The sequence below is a fragment of the Rhineura floridana genome, chromosome 7, assembly GCF_030035675.1.
Source record: "Rhineura floridana isolate rRhiFlo1 chromosome 7, rRhiFlo1.hap2, whole genome shotgun sequence".
NCBI classification, from domain to species: domain Eukaryota; kingdom Metazoa; phylum Chordata; class Lepidosauria; order Squamata; family Rhineuridae; genus Rhineura; species Rhineura floridana.
The window spans coordinates 147,872,780-147,888,316 of NC_084486.1; the positions used below are offsets into that span (position 1 = coordinate 147,872,780).

The 15,537-nt window shown below is 51.2% G+C and overlaps 1 protein-coding gene across 1 annotated transcript; it reads left to right on the forward strand.

The window, feature by feature from the left end:
* Nucleotides 1-1,434: 1,434 nt before the first annotated feature.
* On the forward strand, nt 1,435-12,074 carry NPPC (natriuretic peptide C). The gene is made up of 3 exons (XM_061634528.1): nt 1,435-1,700; nt 3,351-3,783; nt 11,665-12,074. The coding sequence occupies exons 1-2, from the start codon at nt 1,608-1,610 to the stop codon at nt 3,744-3,746; spliced, it is 489 nt and encodes a 162-aa protein (XP_061490512.1). The 5' UTR covers nt 1,435-1,607; the 3' UTR covers nt 3,747-3,783; nt 11,665-12,074.
* Nucleotides 12,075-15,537: the final 3,463 nt, after the last annotated feature.

The window sequence follows — 15,537 nt, forward strand, 5'->3', positions numbered from 1 at the left end:
ACAATTTGGACCAGGAGCAGCGGAGACCCAAAGGAAGGGGTTAGTGCCCCTCGCCTTGCAGCCCTAATCCAAATCGGGGGTCCCGTCGCAAGAAGAAAAGCGCACTTTGATAGTCACTCCCAGAGTCCTAGCGCTTCCCCTCTCGGGTGGGTTGCGTGTGGAGGGGGAGATCCTCTGAACCCCTCGCCTTCGACGCTGTGTCTGTGTGTGCACAGGAAGGCCCTCCTTCCCCGCCCCCATAAACTTACACTCCACGTCCATGCATACACACGCGTGCGCACAGTCACAGGTGGAAATGCAACCTGAGCTCTGCAAGCACTGGCGCCCCTTCCAGGTTGTTCCCGACAAGGCTGATTCAAACACACGAAGGGGCTGCTGTCTCTTCGTTTGTTTACCTTGTCCCTCAAACACCCCACCCCGGAGCGCTGCCCTCTGAGATAACCTCTGGGCTCCTGAGAGTTGGCTGTTGGCTCATTCACACGCTTCGCTGGTCATAGGGGCGTGTGGGCATCTGTGTGGCTTTTGGGGGAACTCTTAGGAACTTTGTCCCACCCACCGCACCCCTGCGAGGGAGTACAACCCCAGCCTGGTTATAGATGCTCAGACACAAGCCTGCATGAACAGACCTGTCTTTTCCGGAGAAGGAGGAGTTCTCAAAAGTCTTCTCTTCCAGAGCCAGGAGGGGACTCAAAGGTGTCGCATTCAGAGGCCAAGTGTCCCAAACACTCCCCACCCCCACGCACGCACCCCCACTCCGCTCCACACACGCCAGTTCAAAACCGGGTTGCTCATCTGTCCATTTTCAGACGAAAGCTTGTCCTCAGGGAAGAGAACTGCTTTCCCTAAACATGACTCTGGATTTGGGGGGGTTCCCAAGACACTTCAAACACCAAACACCAGCAACCAATCTTCTCTTCAGAGGTGGGGGGCAACATTATTCCTGGAGAGACACGTGTGTGTGCATGTGTGTGTGTGTGTGTGTGGGACGTTATTATAAGCGCCTACACTTGCACTAATATGTACTGGGACGCCTTCACTGACCGACCGCGCGATGCCAGGCTACAGGTGCGCGCTGAAACAAGGCGCGTCTGCAAAGTGCGGACCCCCTTGCCTTCTCCCCCGACAGACACGCTGGTGCGGCCTCGAACCATATTCCCCCCACACACACACACGAAAGCACCTCCAGTATATACACGGGCACCTACACACAAACGGCACGCTCCTCTGCCCACCCCCTTCCTTCCACGCCTCCCAGCAGAATCTCTGGACTCCCCGTCTAGTAAGGATCGTGAAATCCAAGTCCCCGGCGGAGGCGTCTGGCTCTCGCTCTCTCCCCTCCCCCCCCCGGGAGTGAGGCGGAGAATGACATCACCGGGCAGGTTGCCTATAAAGGGCCGAGGGCGATCCCGGCGCTGCAAGCGGTTCTGGCCGTCGAAGGAGAGCGAAGTCGTCTTCTGGAGAGGCGCCGCAGCTGCTCCGGGACAGCCTGCCGGCCGCGCTTCTCTACAACTCCGCTCCTCCCGCCGTCGAGGGGGCCCCTCCCGCGCCCCTCTATACCGCGGCCCCTTCTTTTCTGCTCTCTTCGCCCGCCCGCCACGGCCCCCAGGATGTACATCTGGCACGTCGCGGCTTGCGCACTGTTGCTGGCGCTGCTGGCCTTGGGGCTGGAGGCCAAGCCGGCTCCCCAGAACCTGCAGAAGGTAAGGGGGGCGGGTATTCGAGGGTGGGCGGGTTGACTCCTGAAGGTCTCCTCTCGTCTCCGTCGGGGTCTACCCGGGAAGCTCCAGGAGTAGGAGGGAAAGGGTGATGGGCGGAGAGGTGAACGGAGAGGTGGGGAGCGAGGGTGCGGCGGGACCCCAGCATTTGAGGCGAGGAGCAGAAAGGAGAGAAAAGTTGTCCCGATTCAGTGCCGGCTTTGACTCCTTTTCAAGGGCGGCTGCCCTCTCCTGCCTTAAAGGCGGCCAGTGGGCAGAGCCGGGGATTCTCTGTCGAGATTCCTCGCGCCGCCCCGCAAGTCCATGGCTGCGATGTCGCAGGTGCGCCCAGGCGGTAGAAGCGGGCTCCCCCGTGAGCCTCTGCCTGACGGGGCGGCCCAGCCCAGGGTGCCTTCTCTGGCCGAGCAAGAGGGACGCCTTCTCCTCGCGTCTCCTCCAGCTGCCGCCGGCTGCTTTCCATCGCCTCGTGGTGCTGAGAGGGCAGAGGCAAGACCGACGGGGCGGCTTCCCGCTAGGGTGACCCACCCTCTTTTCCCAGGGGAGGGGTCGGCGGCAGCGGGAAGGGAAGCGATTCGGCCTCCCCCCGCCCGCCCATAAGGAGAGGCAAGCGGAGGGAACAGGGAGCTGGGAGACCCCCAGGAGTCCTTCCAAGAAGCAGTCTGGATGGATATGAGAAAGTGGGTGTTCCTGCAGAGATCTGGAGGTGACGGTGGAAATGGGGGGTATCCTTGGGTCGTCTTCAACTAACTTTTACTCAGAGTAGACCCTTTGGAACTCATGGACCTACGTTAGTCATGGTCATCAATTTCAACAGTAAAAGTTGGGTGACTAGGGACCCTTCTCCCCAGGGGGAGCGACAGAAAAGGATGCAGGGGGCGTTAATGGCGTGCCCCCCCAGTTGCCCTTCCCTTCCCAGCAGGCGCTGCTGATTGTGGGGAAGGGGTGAGGAGAGAGTAGCCACTGACCTGATCTGGAAGAGGTCTGGTCCAAACCCACCCACCCTACCCATGTTCAATCGGCATCCCCCCCAAAAAAACCAATTTCCTTTCCTTTCCAAAAGACTCGAGACCTGGGTCTTCCGCGGAGTAAGCCAGTGGCTTATGGCTGAGGACGGGGAGAATGAGTGGGTTTGGGTGCCAGCCCCATGTTCAGACCGGCCACCTAAATTCTCTCTCCCCCCCCCCACTATCCTGGGACCACTCCTCGAGGTGATGCCAGCCCCATGTTCAGACCGGCCACCTAAATTCTCTCTCCCCCCCCCCCACTATCCTGGGACCACTCCTCGAGGTGACTGCTAGGAGCCTGGCTGGAAAGGGAGGTAACAAGGTACTGGGCTGTGTGTGTTTTTTTGGGGGGTGGTCCTGATGGGACCTCCACTTCCACCGTCTCCAGCCTGAACGTTCCTTCCCTTCATTTTCTGCCCTCTTTCTCGACACCCAGTCGAGAAATGTATACAATAAACCCAGCCGGTTTAGCCCTTTCATCGAGGTGACGTCCGGGCTGAGCGGAAAGGAGAAATGGCCAAGTAGCCCCCCGGCGAGGGCGTGGGGTCGGTGGGGGTCCTCGTCCTTCTCTCCCCGCCCGCCTTGCAGCCACAGCTGGCCTGGCTGACTCCTCTCCCGCGTTCTCGTGCAGGGCCCCTCGGGCAGCGCGGCTGCGGCAGCGGCGCTGGGGCGCGAACTGGCGGAGCTGCTGGAGGCGTCGTCGGGGCCCGCGGCGGGCGCTGCGCGTAGCGGTGGCGGCGGAGGGACTAAGCAGAGCTCCTCGTCGCAGCAGCAGCAGCAGCAGCAGAAGGGCAAAGGGTCCTCGTCGTCGAGGCTGATGCGGGACCTGCGCACCGACACCAAGCAATCGCGGGGCAGCTGGGCGCGGGGGATGCACCCGGAGCACCATGCCGGTGGAGGCGGCGGAGGAGGCGGAGGCGGCGGAGGGTCGCGGCGCTTCAAGGGCCTCGCCAAGAAGGGCCTCTCGAAGGGCTGCTTTGGCCTCAAGCTAGACCGCATCGGCTCCATGAGCGGCCTGGGCTGCTGAGCCGTCGAGGGCGGCCAGCGGGCGACACCTAGAGGCGGTGAGTAGTCCACACACCCCGGGCCTTCAGCCCCGGGCCGTGCAATCTTCTTTGTAGGGTTACCCAGAATTGAGAGGAACGTAGAAAGCTGCCTGACTGGCCCGTCTAGCTCAGGATTGACTAAACTGGCTGGCAGCGGCTCTCCAGGGCTTCAAACAGTGGACGGGACGTTCCCAGCCCTACCTGGGGATGCCATCGGAGGATTGAACCTGCGACCTGAGATAGCCCTCTGATCCTTAGGCCGCTGCTCCCTCCATCAGTGTTGCTGGTGCGTCTTCTCCTCTACCTCTGTTTGTGATTGACTGCAGAGGCTCCTTCAGCAGCAGGCTTAGGTCATGGAATTGACAACACTGGTTTCATGTTTAAAACAACCCACCCGCAAGAGCGCCAGTGTGGTATAGTGGTTAGAGTGCTGGACTGGGTTCAAATCCCCACTTGGGCATGAAACTCACTGGGGGACCTTATTATTATTATTTATTACATTTATACCCTGCCTTTATTTTCATGATAGAAACCCAAAGCGGCTTACATATGGCTCCCAGGTGGTCTCCCATCCAGGCACTGACCAGACCTGCTTCAGCAGGGTGCTGGCCTCATGTGCCTTCAGACCATAGCCTGGGACCTTGGCCCAGTTGCTGTGCCACAGCCTAACCTACCTCACAAGGTTGTTGTGAGGATAAAGAAATCATGTTTGGGTGCTCTTTGGAGGAAAGCTGGGATATAAATGGATGGAATAAAAATAAATAAGGTGCAAATGCTGCATCAAAAGACTTGCCCTCACAATTCTTCTGGCTTTCCCGATGGCAGAAGAGGCACAACCCAAAGCTGTCAGGCAACATTTACGCTCTGCACAGGTGCGAGGCAGATGGGCCTGCTTTGGGAAAATGGCCTCCTTGGACCAAAGTGAGATCTCGGAGGTTGCCCAGCCCTGATCTACAGGGATTAGGGGCAGCCCTCAGAGCTGAGGGAATCAGCAGCCTCAGGGGGAAATGCTGAGGGATAGGGGCTTGACAAGGTTATGTACCCCTTGTCCTGCCCTGCACCCCCTAAGCTGCCCCACTGCCCTCTGTTGCCATGGAGGGTGCTGTCCCATTTCTGGTGTCCATGTAATGGGGGAGAAGCCATCTTGTACCTTCCTCTCGGGCAGAAAAAACACCTTGGGCTGGCCGGGACAAGGTTCAGGGGCCCACACTTAAAGCCTCTGGGAGGGAAAACCCCTCCATTTCAGTGGCTTCAAAGAGCGTCTTTGGGGTCCCAGGAGAAGAGACACAAATGGTCAGTGATTAAAGTTTGGATTCCCCCCCCCTTTCTGGGCATCGACATGCCTAGGGAGAGGAGCAGATTCTAAAGCCCTCTTTGGCTGTGAATGTCTTGAAGCCAAGTCAGGCAGACCTGTTTTCCATGGGGTCTTCAGCACACTGAGTTGGTTTTATGCATGCTTCAGGGCACAGGCAGTCCCTGACTTAGTTTCCCCATGCAGAATCTTTGACAAGTGGGCTGGATTATGAGTCTCAGTCCCAGGATGGAGCAACGGCCAAGACTGAGTTGGCCTGAGGAGTGTGTGGCTCAAATCCCCACTCCATGGTGAATCCTACTCACCTGGGCATAATCTTGGGCGAGTCATCTTCAGGCTTAACCTACCCGGCAAGGTTGTTGTGAAGATGAAATCCGACGGGGGCATGCTACAACTCAGCCAGGGCCATGAGGTGGTGCTTGCTCTTATTCCAGTTGGGGACCTGCAACAATATTTCTTGACCTCTCCCTGAGCTGCAGAGCTCCTGTTCTGGTCTTGCTCTTCAGCCAGCCCAGAAACCAGCAGAGTACCTCGACGGTTTTACTTTTCTTGGATCAGCAAACTCTGAGCGCATGTTCTGCAGCGCTAGCACATGCAGCTAGCCCTGTGTACGTGCCCAATCTCATCTTGGAAGCTAAGCCGGGTCAGGCTTGGTTAGCGCTTGGATTTGGAGACCCTTGCCAGTAGTCGGTGCTCTAGGCCTTTGGGGCCGAGCTGTCGCTCAGTGTTAAGAGCGTCTGCCTTGCATACAGAAGGCCCCAGGTTCAACCCCTGGCGGCATCTCCAGGTGGGGCTAGGAGAGACTCTTGCCTGAAACCTTGGAGAGCTGCTGCCAGTCAGTGCAGACATTACTGGGCTAGATAGACCCACGGTCTGAGTCATTTTAAGGCAGCGCCTGTGTTCCTATGTAGGGCTGGCTTGATCCCCAAACAGGAACAATTGTTGTTGTTATGTGCCTCCAAGTTGACTACGACTTCTGGTGACCCTATGAATCAGCAACCTCCAAGAGCATCTGTCATGAACCACCCAGTTCAGATCTTGTAAGTTCAGGAACAATATAATGGCATTATCGTATGCAGATTCTGAGCTATTGGCCCCAAACTTTCTTTTAGCAGTGGGGATTGAGGTGGGGTTAATTCCTCCTTCCTTAACCCAGCGCTGTTATTGGAAGCCTCAACCTCGATTTCCTTCTCATCATTAGGCCGAAGGGAAGCAAACAGCAGTTTACCCAATGCAAGGAGGACGGTGCCCTCTCCTCTGATTATTGCAGGAGTTCTCCCCGCTCCCTCTAAAAATTACAACCCTAATATTTTCCTGCATACCTCAAGGTTTCCCCTGCAGAAGCTTCACCCCCCACCCCGCACTTTGCCTGCGAGTAGCTCTGTTTGGCTGGCCAGCACAGGAGCTGCCAACTTTACTCCTGGTGAGAATGAGTAAAACCAGCAACATTCACGATTATGTAAACAAAAAAAGGACAGGTTCTTCCCACTAAATAGTTTCTTTCTTTAAATATTTATAAACTGCTGTTTTGTAAAAAAATATATATATATATAACAAGGCAGTGTATGACATAAAAACATATCACAATTGCATCAATAAAAACATCAACAAAAACTGGTTTATATATATATATATATATATATATATATATATATATAAAGAGCATTCCAAAGCTTTGCCTGAACAGTACAGTTTCCAAAAGACATCCCAAAGAAAGCAGGGAGAGCTCATATTGGCAAGGACTTCCGTAGGGCAGGACCTGCCACCCTAAAGCCTCAATCCCTGCTAAAGGTCAATCAGCCTCAGAGGCATGGGGGACCACCACAAGTGCCCCCATAAAAGACCTCAGTGATCAAAGTTGCAGCATAAGGAACCAGGCGGTCCAAGTTGTGTAGAGCTTGTGAATGAATGCAAGAACCTTGGATCTGGCCTGATAGCAAACTGGCAAGTGGCTCCCCCAGCAAAGGAGCAGCATGTTGCCTAGGAGCACTGGTGCAGCCTTCCCCAACCTGGTGCCCTCCCAATGTTTTGGATCACAATCCCCATCAGCCCCAGTCAGCATGGTCATCATTTTATCTCCTCTCTCATGTTTCCCCAACCCAGTTGCCTTTTCTTCTGAGCTAAAGAGCCCCAAGCATAACAACCGTTCCTCACAGGGGAGTCTCTTCAGCTCCTTGATTGTTTCGGTTGCCTTTTTCTGCACCTTAACCTGCTGTTAACATGCTGCAAACTGGATGTTAACAACATCTTCCCAACAACACACTAATTGCCGCCCTGGGCTCCTACTGGGAGGAAGGGTGGAATATAAATTATTATTATTATTATTATTATTAATAATAATAATAATAAATCTGCAAACATTTCCTTATATCTGGTTGTAACCATTGCAAACCCAAGCAACTGTCAATCAAAACCATTAAGAATAGTCATACTTTGCATTTATGTAACACTTTAAAGTGTTCAGAGCACTTTCTATGTTGGAATAATATTTGCAAGAAATCTGTCTGGTAGGCCAATGTAATTATCCCCATATTGGAAACTGAGGGAGCAGTACTGAAGCTGAAAGGTAGTGGCTTATGTAAGGATATCTCGTGGGTTCTTAGTAAATGTGAGATTTGAACTGGGGACTGTTTTTTCTTTTTTTCACTCATACACTTAGCTGCTGTGATGCCTTCACAAGGTATACTCCTTTGACTTGTGGGTGTCAGAATTAAGGCCACTGATTCTCTAGAGCAGAAGATTAGAGAGAATTATTTTCTTAATGGTGGGTGTGTAAATTCTCACAGAGACTGAAGGAATCTGAGAGACAGGCACCCCACCACTCAATAGCTAAGTCTTTTGTTTGGAGGCCAGGATGGGGGGCAGGGGGGAGGCAGTGAGAAATACCTTGGATCCAAAACCGGCCTGACCCCCATGTGTGGGGCAGGATGCCGTTTTTCCCGAAAACATCCCCCAGATTTGGCTCCCACCTGCTTCTTCCGCAATTAGGCACTGCAAAGAATTATAGTTAGCCTTGTTGGCTTTCTAACGATCTGGCTCCAAAGGGTATTTTTGGGGTGGGGTATTATTTATTTATACGTCCCCTTGTGCTGCCTTGTGAGACTCTCCTGCACAACTGCTACATAGCAAAGATGGCAAAGGCACCTGCTTGGAGCAGAACGCTAAAATGGGAGAGGCCCAGCTCTGCACAGTGTATGGGTCAATGTCAAGCTTGTCATAAGCGATGGCGGCTGGAACCCATTGGGGCTAGCAGGGCGGAAGGCAGGAAGCCCAGGAGTAGGTGCAGCAAGAGCAAATGTGAGGCAGAGCCCATTCATTCCAGTTTGTCCCCTTCCTCCTCCCTGCTGAGTTCTACAAGGGCAACACAGATATTAAAGAGGAGGAAGGGGCTAGACAGGGCACCCCCTGGGCTGGTTGCCAATAAGGAGAGGCAGGCAGGTGGGAGTCGGCTGAGGGCAGACAGAGATTGGTGGGGCCTAATGGACCAGCCTCCAGTGGTCACATGGCCCCTTCCTTAGTAAAGATCGAGCTGGGCAGAGGTTTTGAAAGGCGACCAATGTGCGCCTAAGTCTTGCCAGCAGCCAAGCTTCCCGTTTCAGGCTGCTCTCTGGGGTGACTATTTGCACATGGCGAGCTATTCATGTGCAACAACTTACCACCTGGATTGGGTGATATTTCTCCCCATGTCCATACAAAGGTCTGCAAAGAACTTTGCAGGGGGCTGTTCTGGACCGGCTGACCACATGCATCTGTTTGCCATGCTCTGCTGGGGTGGCAAATATCGCCCTTGCTATATGGCAAGTCTCTGCAAGCAAAACTGTGCACAGCTCAAACAGAGACACAAACATAAAGTCTGGTTTTCCTGTTTGGATCTGCCGGCATTCAGGGGTGATATCCCACTAAGTCATACTCAGAGCAGACCCACTGAAATCAATGGAATTAAGTCACATGCAGTTAAACTGCAAAATTCACTCCCGCGTGATGCAGGGATGGCTGCTAACTTGGATGGCTTTAAAGGGGGGCTCTCGGGTCCTGCTTGCAGGTTTCCCACAAGCATCAAGTTGGCTACTGTGAGAACAGGTTGCTGGATTAGATGGGACACTGGCCTGGTCCAGTCCAGCTCTTATGTCCCTTGACTTTAATAGGCCCCTTCTGAGAATAACTAACATTGGAAATCACCCAGAGTGCTGAAAGTGTCTGGGTTGCATCCAGTGGAGACTGGTGGCTCCATGTCATTGGGGCAGTGAAATCCACTCCGGGTTTTAGTCTGAACTTTCAAGGAGCAACTGGCTGAGTTTTATAGCAGGGCTGGGCTGCCTCTGAAGGCTGCCTTCTGGCTTGTTCAAGGGCTGGCACCTTCTGCTGGCTCCTTGGGGTAATGACTCTCCCAGTTGTACGGCTCTCTTAATCCTCCCGAGGAGTCTGTGGAGCTGCCATCAGAGTCCAGTGGCAGAGGTGTCCTCTTGGGGCTCTGGGGGAGCTCAGGTGCCTGTAGGCCCACAGGGGATGGATCAGGGGAGTGGATCCACCTCGTCAGAGATGCAGTTGCCAGAGGATTTTGCCTCTGAGGAGTCCCAGCGTGGAGCCAGGACAGAGCCAATGCTGGATTCTGTGCACAGCAAGGCATGCGCATGGCTAGTCCATGTGACGGGAGCTGGGGCATGCAAAGCTATCAAGCCATGGCTGCTGTGCTCCTAAGGGTCATGCGCCCAGAGCCTCCTCCGTCTCTGCTGCTCTCCTGCTGGTCCTCACATGGCTGACTGAAGCACCTTAGACAGCTTCTTGAAAGTTCGGACTAAAACCAAAAGTGGATTCCTCTGCCCCATTGGCATGGAGCCACCAGAAGCCACTGGATGGCCGGTGTTGTAGCCCAGCAGCATTTGAAGGGCCACGGATTCAGCACTCCCGTAGAAATAATCAAATCAGATCCGCGAGGCTCTGCTGCCCAGACATATCTTGGGAGAATGCTGCTCCTTGTGCAAGAAGCACAGGCTGCGCTACGCCTGTGCAGGAGAGTCTGCGGGCAAGATGCTTCTTTCCAGCTAGGATTGTTCGCACGACCCCTTTTAACCCCAGGGCAGGGGCAAATTCCCTCGCTCCTGCAGCGCACCGGCTGCAAACAACACCGCATTGATGATTTCACCGAGCTGCTCTTTTCTCCGCAAGTATCTGAGCCTCCCTCCTCCAGTCCTCTTGCGCAGATACATTCCCAGGCTTGAAGAGCAGGATTACTAGGTAACGCTGAAAAGCATCCAGCCTAGAGGCTCATTATAAGGGTTCAGATGGATGGCTGAGTGGCTCTAAAGGGTGCATTTTGACAAGTGGACAAACACACGGGCGGCAGCCAATCCTCTCCCACCGTTCGCAACAGCCATTGCGCTGTTAAGAGTCAATTCCCTTGTTGTGTTTTTGTTGTGTAGGAACAGCCACTTAGGGTGGTTCCCCCATGCAGTGTCCAAAAAGAGGACACATATTTACATTTTGTTTAACTATTACATTTATATCCCACCTTTCCTCCAAGAGCTCAAGGTGGTATGCATGGTTCTCCTCCTTCTCCATTTTATCCTCCCAACAACCCTGTGAGGTTGGTTTGGGTGAGAAACTGTGACTGGCCCGAAGTCACCCAGCAAGCTTCAAGGCTGAGTGGGGATTTGAACCCTGGGCTCTAACCGCTGCACCACACTGTCTCTCAGAGTAAAGAAGACAGATATAATAGTTGCATATGCTGATTTAAATCTATACATACAAATTTAGAAAGAATTAGTACAATTTTAGTAAGAGCCCGTGTGGTGTTAGAGTGTTGGACCAGGATGTGTAGCATCAAGGTTCAAATCCTCTCTTAGCCATGAAGTGCACTGGGTGACCTTGGGCCTGTCACTATTTCTCAGCCTGACTACCTCACAGGGTCGCTGTGGGGAGAAAAGGGGAGAGTCAAGGAGACTGCTTTGAGCAGTTTGGCAGAAAAGTGGGATATAAAAGCAACAATAAATAATAATTTGGACACATCATGAGAAGACATGATTCACTAGAAAAGACAATAATGCTGGGGAAGGGAGTAGAAAAAGGGAAGGCCAAACGAGATGGATTTATTCCATAAAGGAAGCCACAGACCTGAACTTACAAGATCTGAACAGGGAGGTTCAAGGCAGATGCTCTTGGAGCTGATTCATAGGGTCACCATAAGTCGTAATTGACTTGAAGGCACATAACAACAACAAATAATGATTTAAATAGAAATGCAATACATCTCACCGTGATGGGGAACACGGTGAGCAGGTGATCTGCATGTGCGGGCTCAGTCTGCTGTCCAGGTGCTGAACTGTTGGTGGGCAAAGCCAAGGCTTCCTCTGGTGCCTCTTCTTAGGGTTGTCTTTAAAATGGACTTGGACCAGGCAGCCCTTCAAACACAGGACTTACACCAGCATAGCCTGTTTGAGCCAGAACCTAGCTGTCTCAGCCAGAGATCCACCATATCCTAACTCCCCTCAGCCCTGCATAAGGATTGCACCGTAAGGCACAGATTAACCTGTCTACCTAGTGCTGATCTGGGAAATTCCTAATCCATCGATTGTCTGTTCTCTTTCCAGGTCTTTGGACTGACTGCCATTCGGCATCCCATCACTCCATTCCAAGGACATTTTGGGGACATCTCCTCACAGTCATCCAGGGTCACTGTTGATGGACTACCGAATAAGGCCTGGCTGGGCTTATCCTATTGGTACAAGGACCTGTAGTGGAACCAGCAATTTTGGGGTGTGGAGGTCAGGGGTGGGTTTGTTTTCCTTTTGCAATCCAAAACAACTCTTCCTACCATACCCATATACACACACATATATCTACCTACCTACCTACACACACACACACACACACACACACACTCCACACACATACCTTCCCCCCTGCCATGAGACTGATGTATGCCATAAGGTTGCTGTTTGTACATTCATGTCACACATAAATGTATTTATGTTGTAAAGCTATTTATATATTGTTTATAAAGAGATATTTATAAAAATTTTATTTATGTAACTAAATGAAAAGAAGTCTAGCATTGTAACTTTTTTTTTGTCCTAAATAGTTGGAAAATGTTGAAGGAAAAAAAGAACACCATTCCATGTACAATTTGTAACTGTCGTTCTTTTATCAGATGTTTTACTACAAACATTTAGAATTGTTAGCTTTTCAAAAGACCTTAGCTACCGCACATGATTTGAACGGGTGGCTGGTACCTAAGTAAATCACCACTTTTGTCAGAAGTGGGGAAAAGGCTTTTGATATTCTGCATATATTCATTCATTTAAATTTCTGCACCTTTCAAAATGTCTTATTTATCACACTGAACACCCCCAGGTCTGTATCTATCTGTCTGCCCCTGCCCTGCACACACCCACACTGGCAGTGATAATGTAGCTCAGGGATGGAGTACCTTTGCCCCTCTAGATGTTGTTGGACTACAACTCCCATAATTCCTGACCATTGGCCATGCTGGCTGGGGCTGATGAAAGTTGGAGTCCAGCAACATCTGTAGGGCCACCAGTCCATCTTAGATACTACGCAAAATGCTCACAAGCAAAACATACTGATGATGCCATCTCATATTATCGGTCACTGGCATCTGGTAATTTCAGGTATACTGTCCCAGAATATGGAAGTCCCACATTTAGCTATTATGGTTCATGGACATTGCTAGACATCTAATCTGCCATGAATTCCTCTAATCCCTCTTTAAAGCTAGTGGTCATCGAAACATCTTGTGGCAATGAATTCCACAGATTTATGAAACCATATATATATTATTTTTATTACATTTATACACCACCTTCCCTCCATCGTGGAACCCAAGGCGGTGTGTATGAGTGGTTCTCAGGTGGCCACCCATCCAGGACCTGGCCAGACTCAGATCCACTTAGCTTCTTCAAAGTGGTGACGTCGTGTGCCTTCAGACCATACACCCTGGTTTTTTAAAAAAGACAGCTGGAATTGGTGCAGTCTTGAACCAGGGGCACCATTTCAGATGTCAAGGTACACACAAGGTAGACGGTGTAGGAACAAGAGATTCTCAGTATGGTTTATTTATTTAGTTAGTTATTTATTGCACTTGTATACCGCCCCATAGCCGAAACTCTCTGGGCGGTTTACAGCAATTAAAAACATTAAAACAAATATACAATTTAAAACACATATTTTAAAAACAATTTAAAACACAATGTTAAAATTTAAAACAATATAAAAACAATTTAAAATACATGCTAAAACGCCTGGGAGAAGAGGAAAGTCTTGACCTGGCGCTGAAAGGATAACAGTGTTGGTGCCAGGCGCACCTCGTTACAAACATCATTCCATAATTTGGGGGCCACCACTGAGAAGGCCCTCTCCCTTGTTGCCACCCTCCGAGCTTCCCTTGGAGTAGGCACCCAGAGGAGGGCCTTTGATCTTGAACGTAGTGTACGGGTGGGTTCATATTGGGAGAGGCGTTCCATCAGGTATTGTGGTCCCAAGCCGTGTAAGGCTTTATAGGTCAAAACCAGCACCTTGAATTGAGCTTGGAAACATACAGGCAGCCAATGCAAGCAGGCCAGAATCGGTTTTATATGTTTGGACCGTCTGGTCCCTGTTACCAATCTGGCCACTGCATTTTGCACAAGCTGCAGTTTCCGAACCGTCTTCAAAGGCAGCCCCACGTAGAGTGCATTGCAGTAATCTAATTTGGAGGTTACCAGAGCATGGACAACTGAAGGCAGGTTATCCCTGTCCAGATAGGGACGTAGTTGGGCCACCAGCCAAAGTTGGTAGAAGGCACTCCGTGCCACCGAGGCTACCTGAGCCTCAGGTGACAGAGATGGTTCTAGGAGAACCCCCAAGCTATGAACCTGCTCCTTCAGGGGGAGTGCAACCCCATTCAGAACAAGTTGGACATCCACCATCTGGTCAGAAGAATCACCCACTAGCAGCATCTCAGTCTTGTCTGGGTTTATTTATTTATTTATTGCATTTGTATACCGCCCCATAGCCGAAGCTCTCTGGGCGGTTTACAACAATTAAAAACATTAAAAACAAATATACAATTTAAAAACACATTTTTAAAAAGCAATTTAAAAACACATGCTAAAATGCCTGGGAGAAGAGGAAAGTCTTGACCTGTCGCCAAAAAGGTAACAGTGTTGGCGCCAGGTACATCTCGTCAGAGAGATCATTCCATAATTTGGGGGCCACCACTGAGAAGGCCCTCTCCCTTGTTGCCAGACTCCCAGCTTCCCTTGGAGTAGGCACCCGGAGGAGGGCCTTTGATGTTGAGCATAGTATACAGGTGGGTTCATGTTGGGAGAGGCGTTCCATCAGGTATTGTGGTCCTAAGCCGTGTAAGGCTTTATAGGTTAAAACCAGCACCTTGAATTGAGCTTGGAAACATACAGGCAGCCAATGCAAGTGGGTTTAAAGATCTACTCTTGAATAGAGCATCACAGAGGGGACTTGGGGCTGGGTGTAGTCCAACCACCTGCTGAATGCAAGAAATCCAGAGGTAGAGACTATCCCCAACTGATGGGTGTCCATCCCCTGCTTGAAGACTTCTAGAGTGGGAGAGTCCATCTCTAGTCCCAAGTCATTGGCTCCATTGTAACATTAGAAATTTCTTCTAACGTTCCATCAAAATCTACCCTCCTGCAACTTAATACGTGCAAGATGAAATTGCAAAAAAGAGAGAAAAGAGTAGGTATAGATGAAGCTGCCCTTATACTGAGTCAGACCAGCGGTCTGTCTAGCTCAGTATTGGCTCCAGGGTTTCAGGCAGGAAGTCTCTCCCAGCCAGCTTTCGGACTACAACCCGGAGCAGAGTCGCTGTGCCCCACTGACGTTGGAGCCACCAGTCTCCACTGTGCACAGACACAATTCCTTTATACCAGCTCAGGTGTGGGGAATATCTCTGTTGGAGACCAACAACATGTTATGTAATTTGTATAAATATTAGCAGAGATTGTCAGCGGTCTGAGCTTCGTGTGTGCCATTGTATGTATTTACCTAAGTAGCAGGCTTTTACCCTGCATTAGGATCACTGAGACTTAGTAAAATAAGAAAAAGCTACTTTATTTATAGAAATACATAGTAGATAGGAAAGGCATACCTAGTTCTAACTAAGTTGCAAGTGCAACGCCCAGACGTGGGTATTGCCCTCATGGCTCAAGAGGGAGAGAGCAGAGACAAAGGTGTCTCCTCTCTCTCGGACAGTCGAAGAAGAGAAGAGAGGAAAGGGTGGAAGGAGGAGGGGCAGATAAGCTTCCCTAAGCATATCAGTCTAACGACAGAAGGAAGTCCATCAGAGCATCACAGGTAAATGTAGTCAAACCTAGCCATCTGGAGGACCCTAACTCTATCTCCCTTCTGGAACATAAACAAAAGAACAAAACAGGAGTTGCTCTTGCCCCACTTCCAACACAACATTGGGAGGGCCACATGTTCCCCAT

Coding starts and splice junctions, on each gene's coding strand:
- NPPC (XM_061634528.1), top strand. CDS start 1,608: ATGTACATCTGGCACGTCGCGGCTTGCGCACTGTTGCTGGCGCTGCTG. Junction 1,701..3,350: donor CTCCCCAGAACCTGCAGAAG/GTAAGGGGGGCG, acceptor GTTCTCGTGCAG/GGCCCCTCGGGCAGCGCGGC.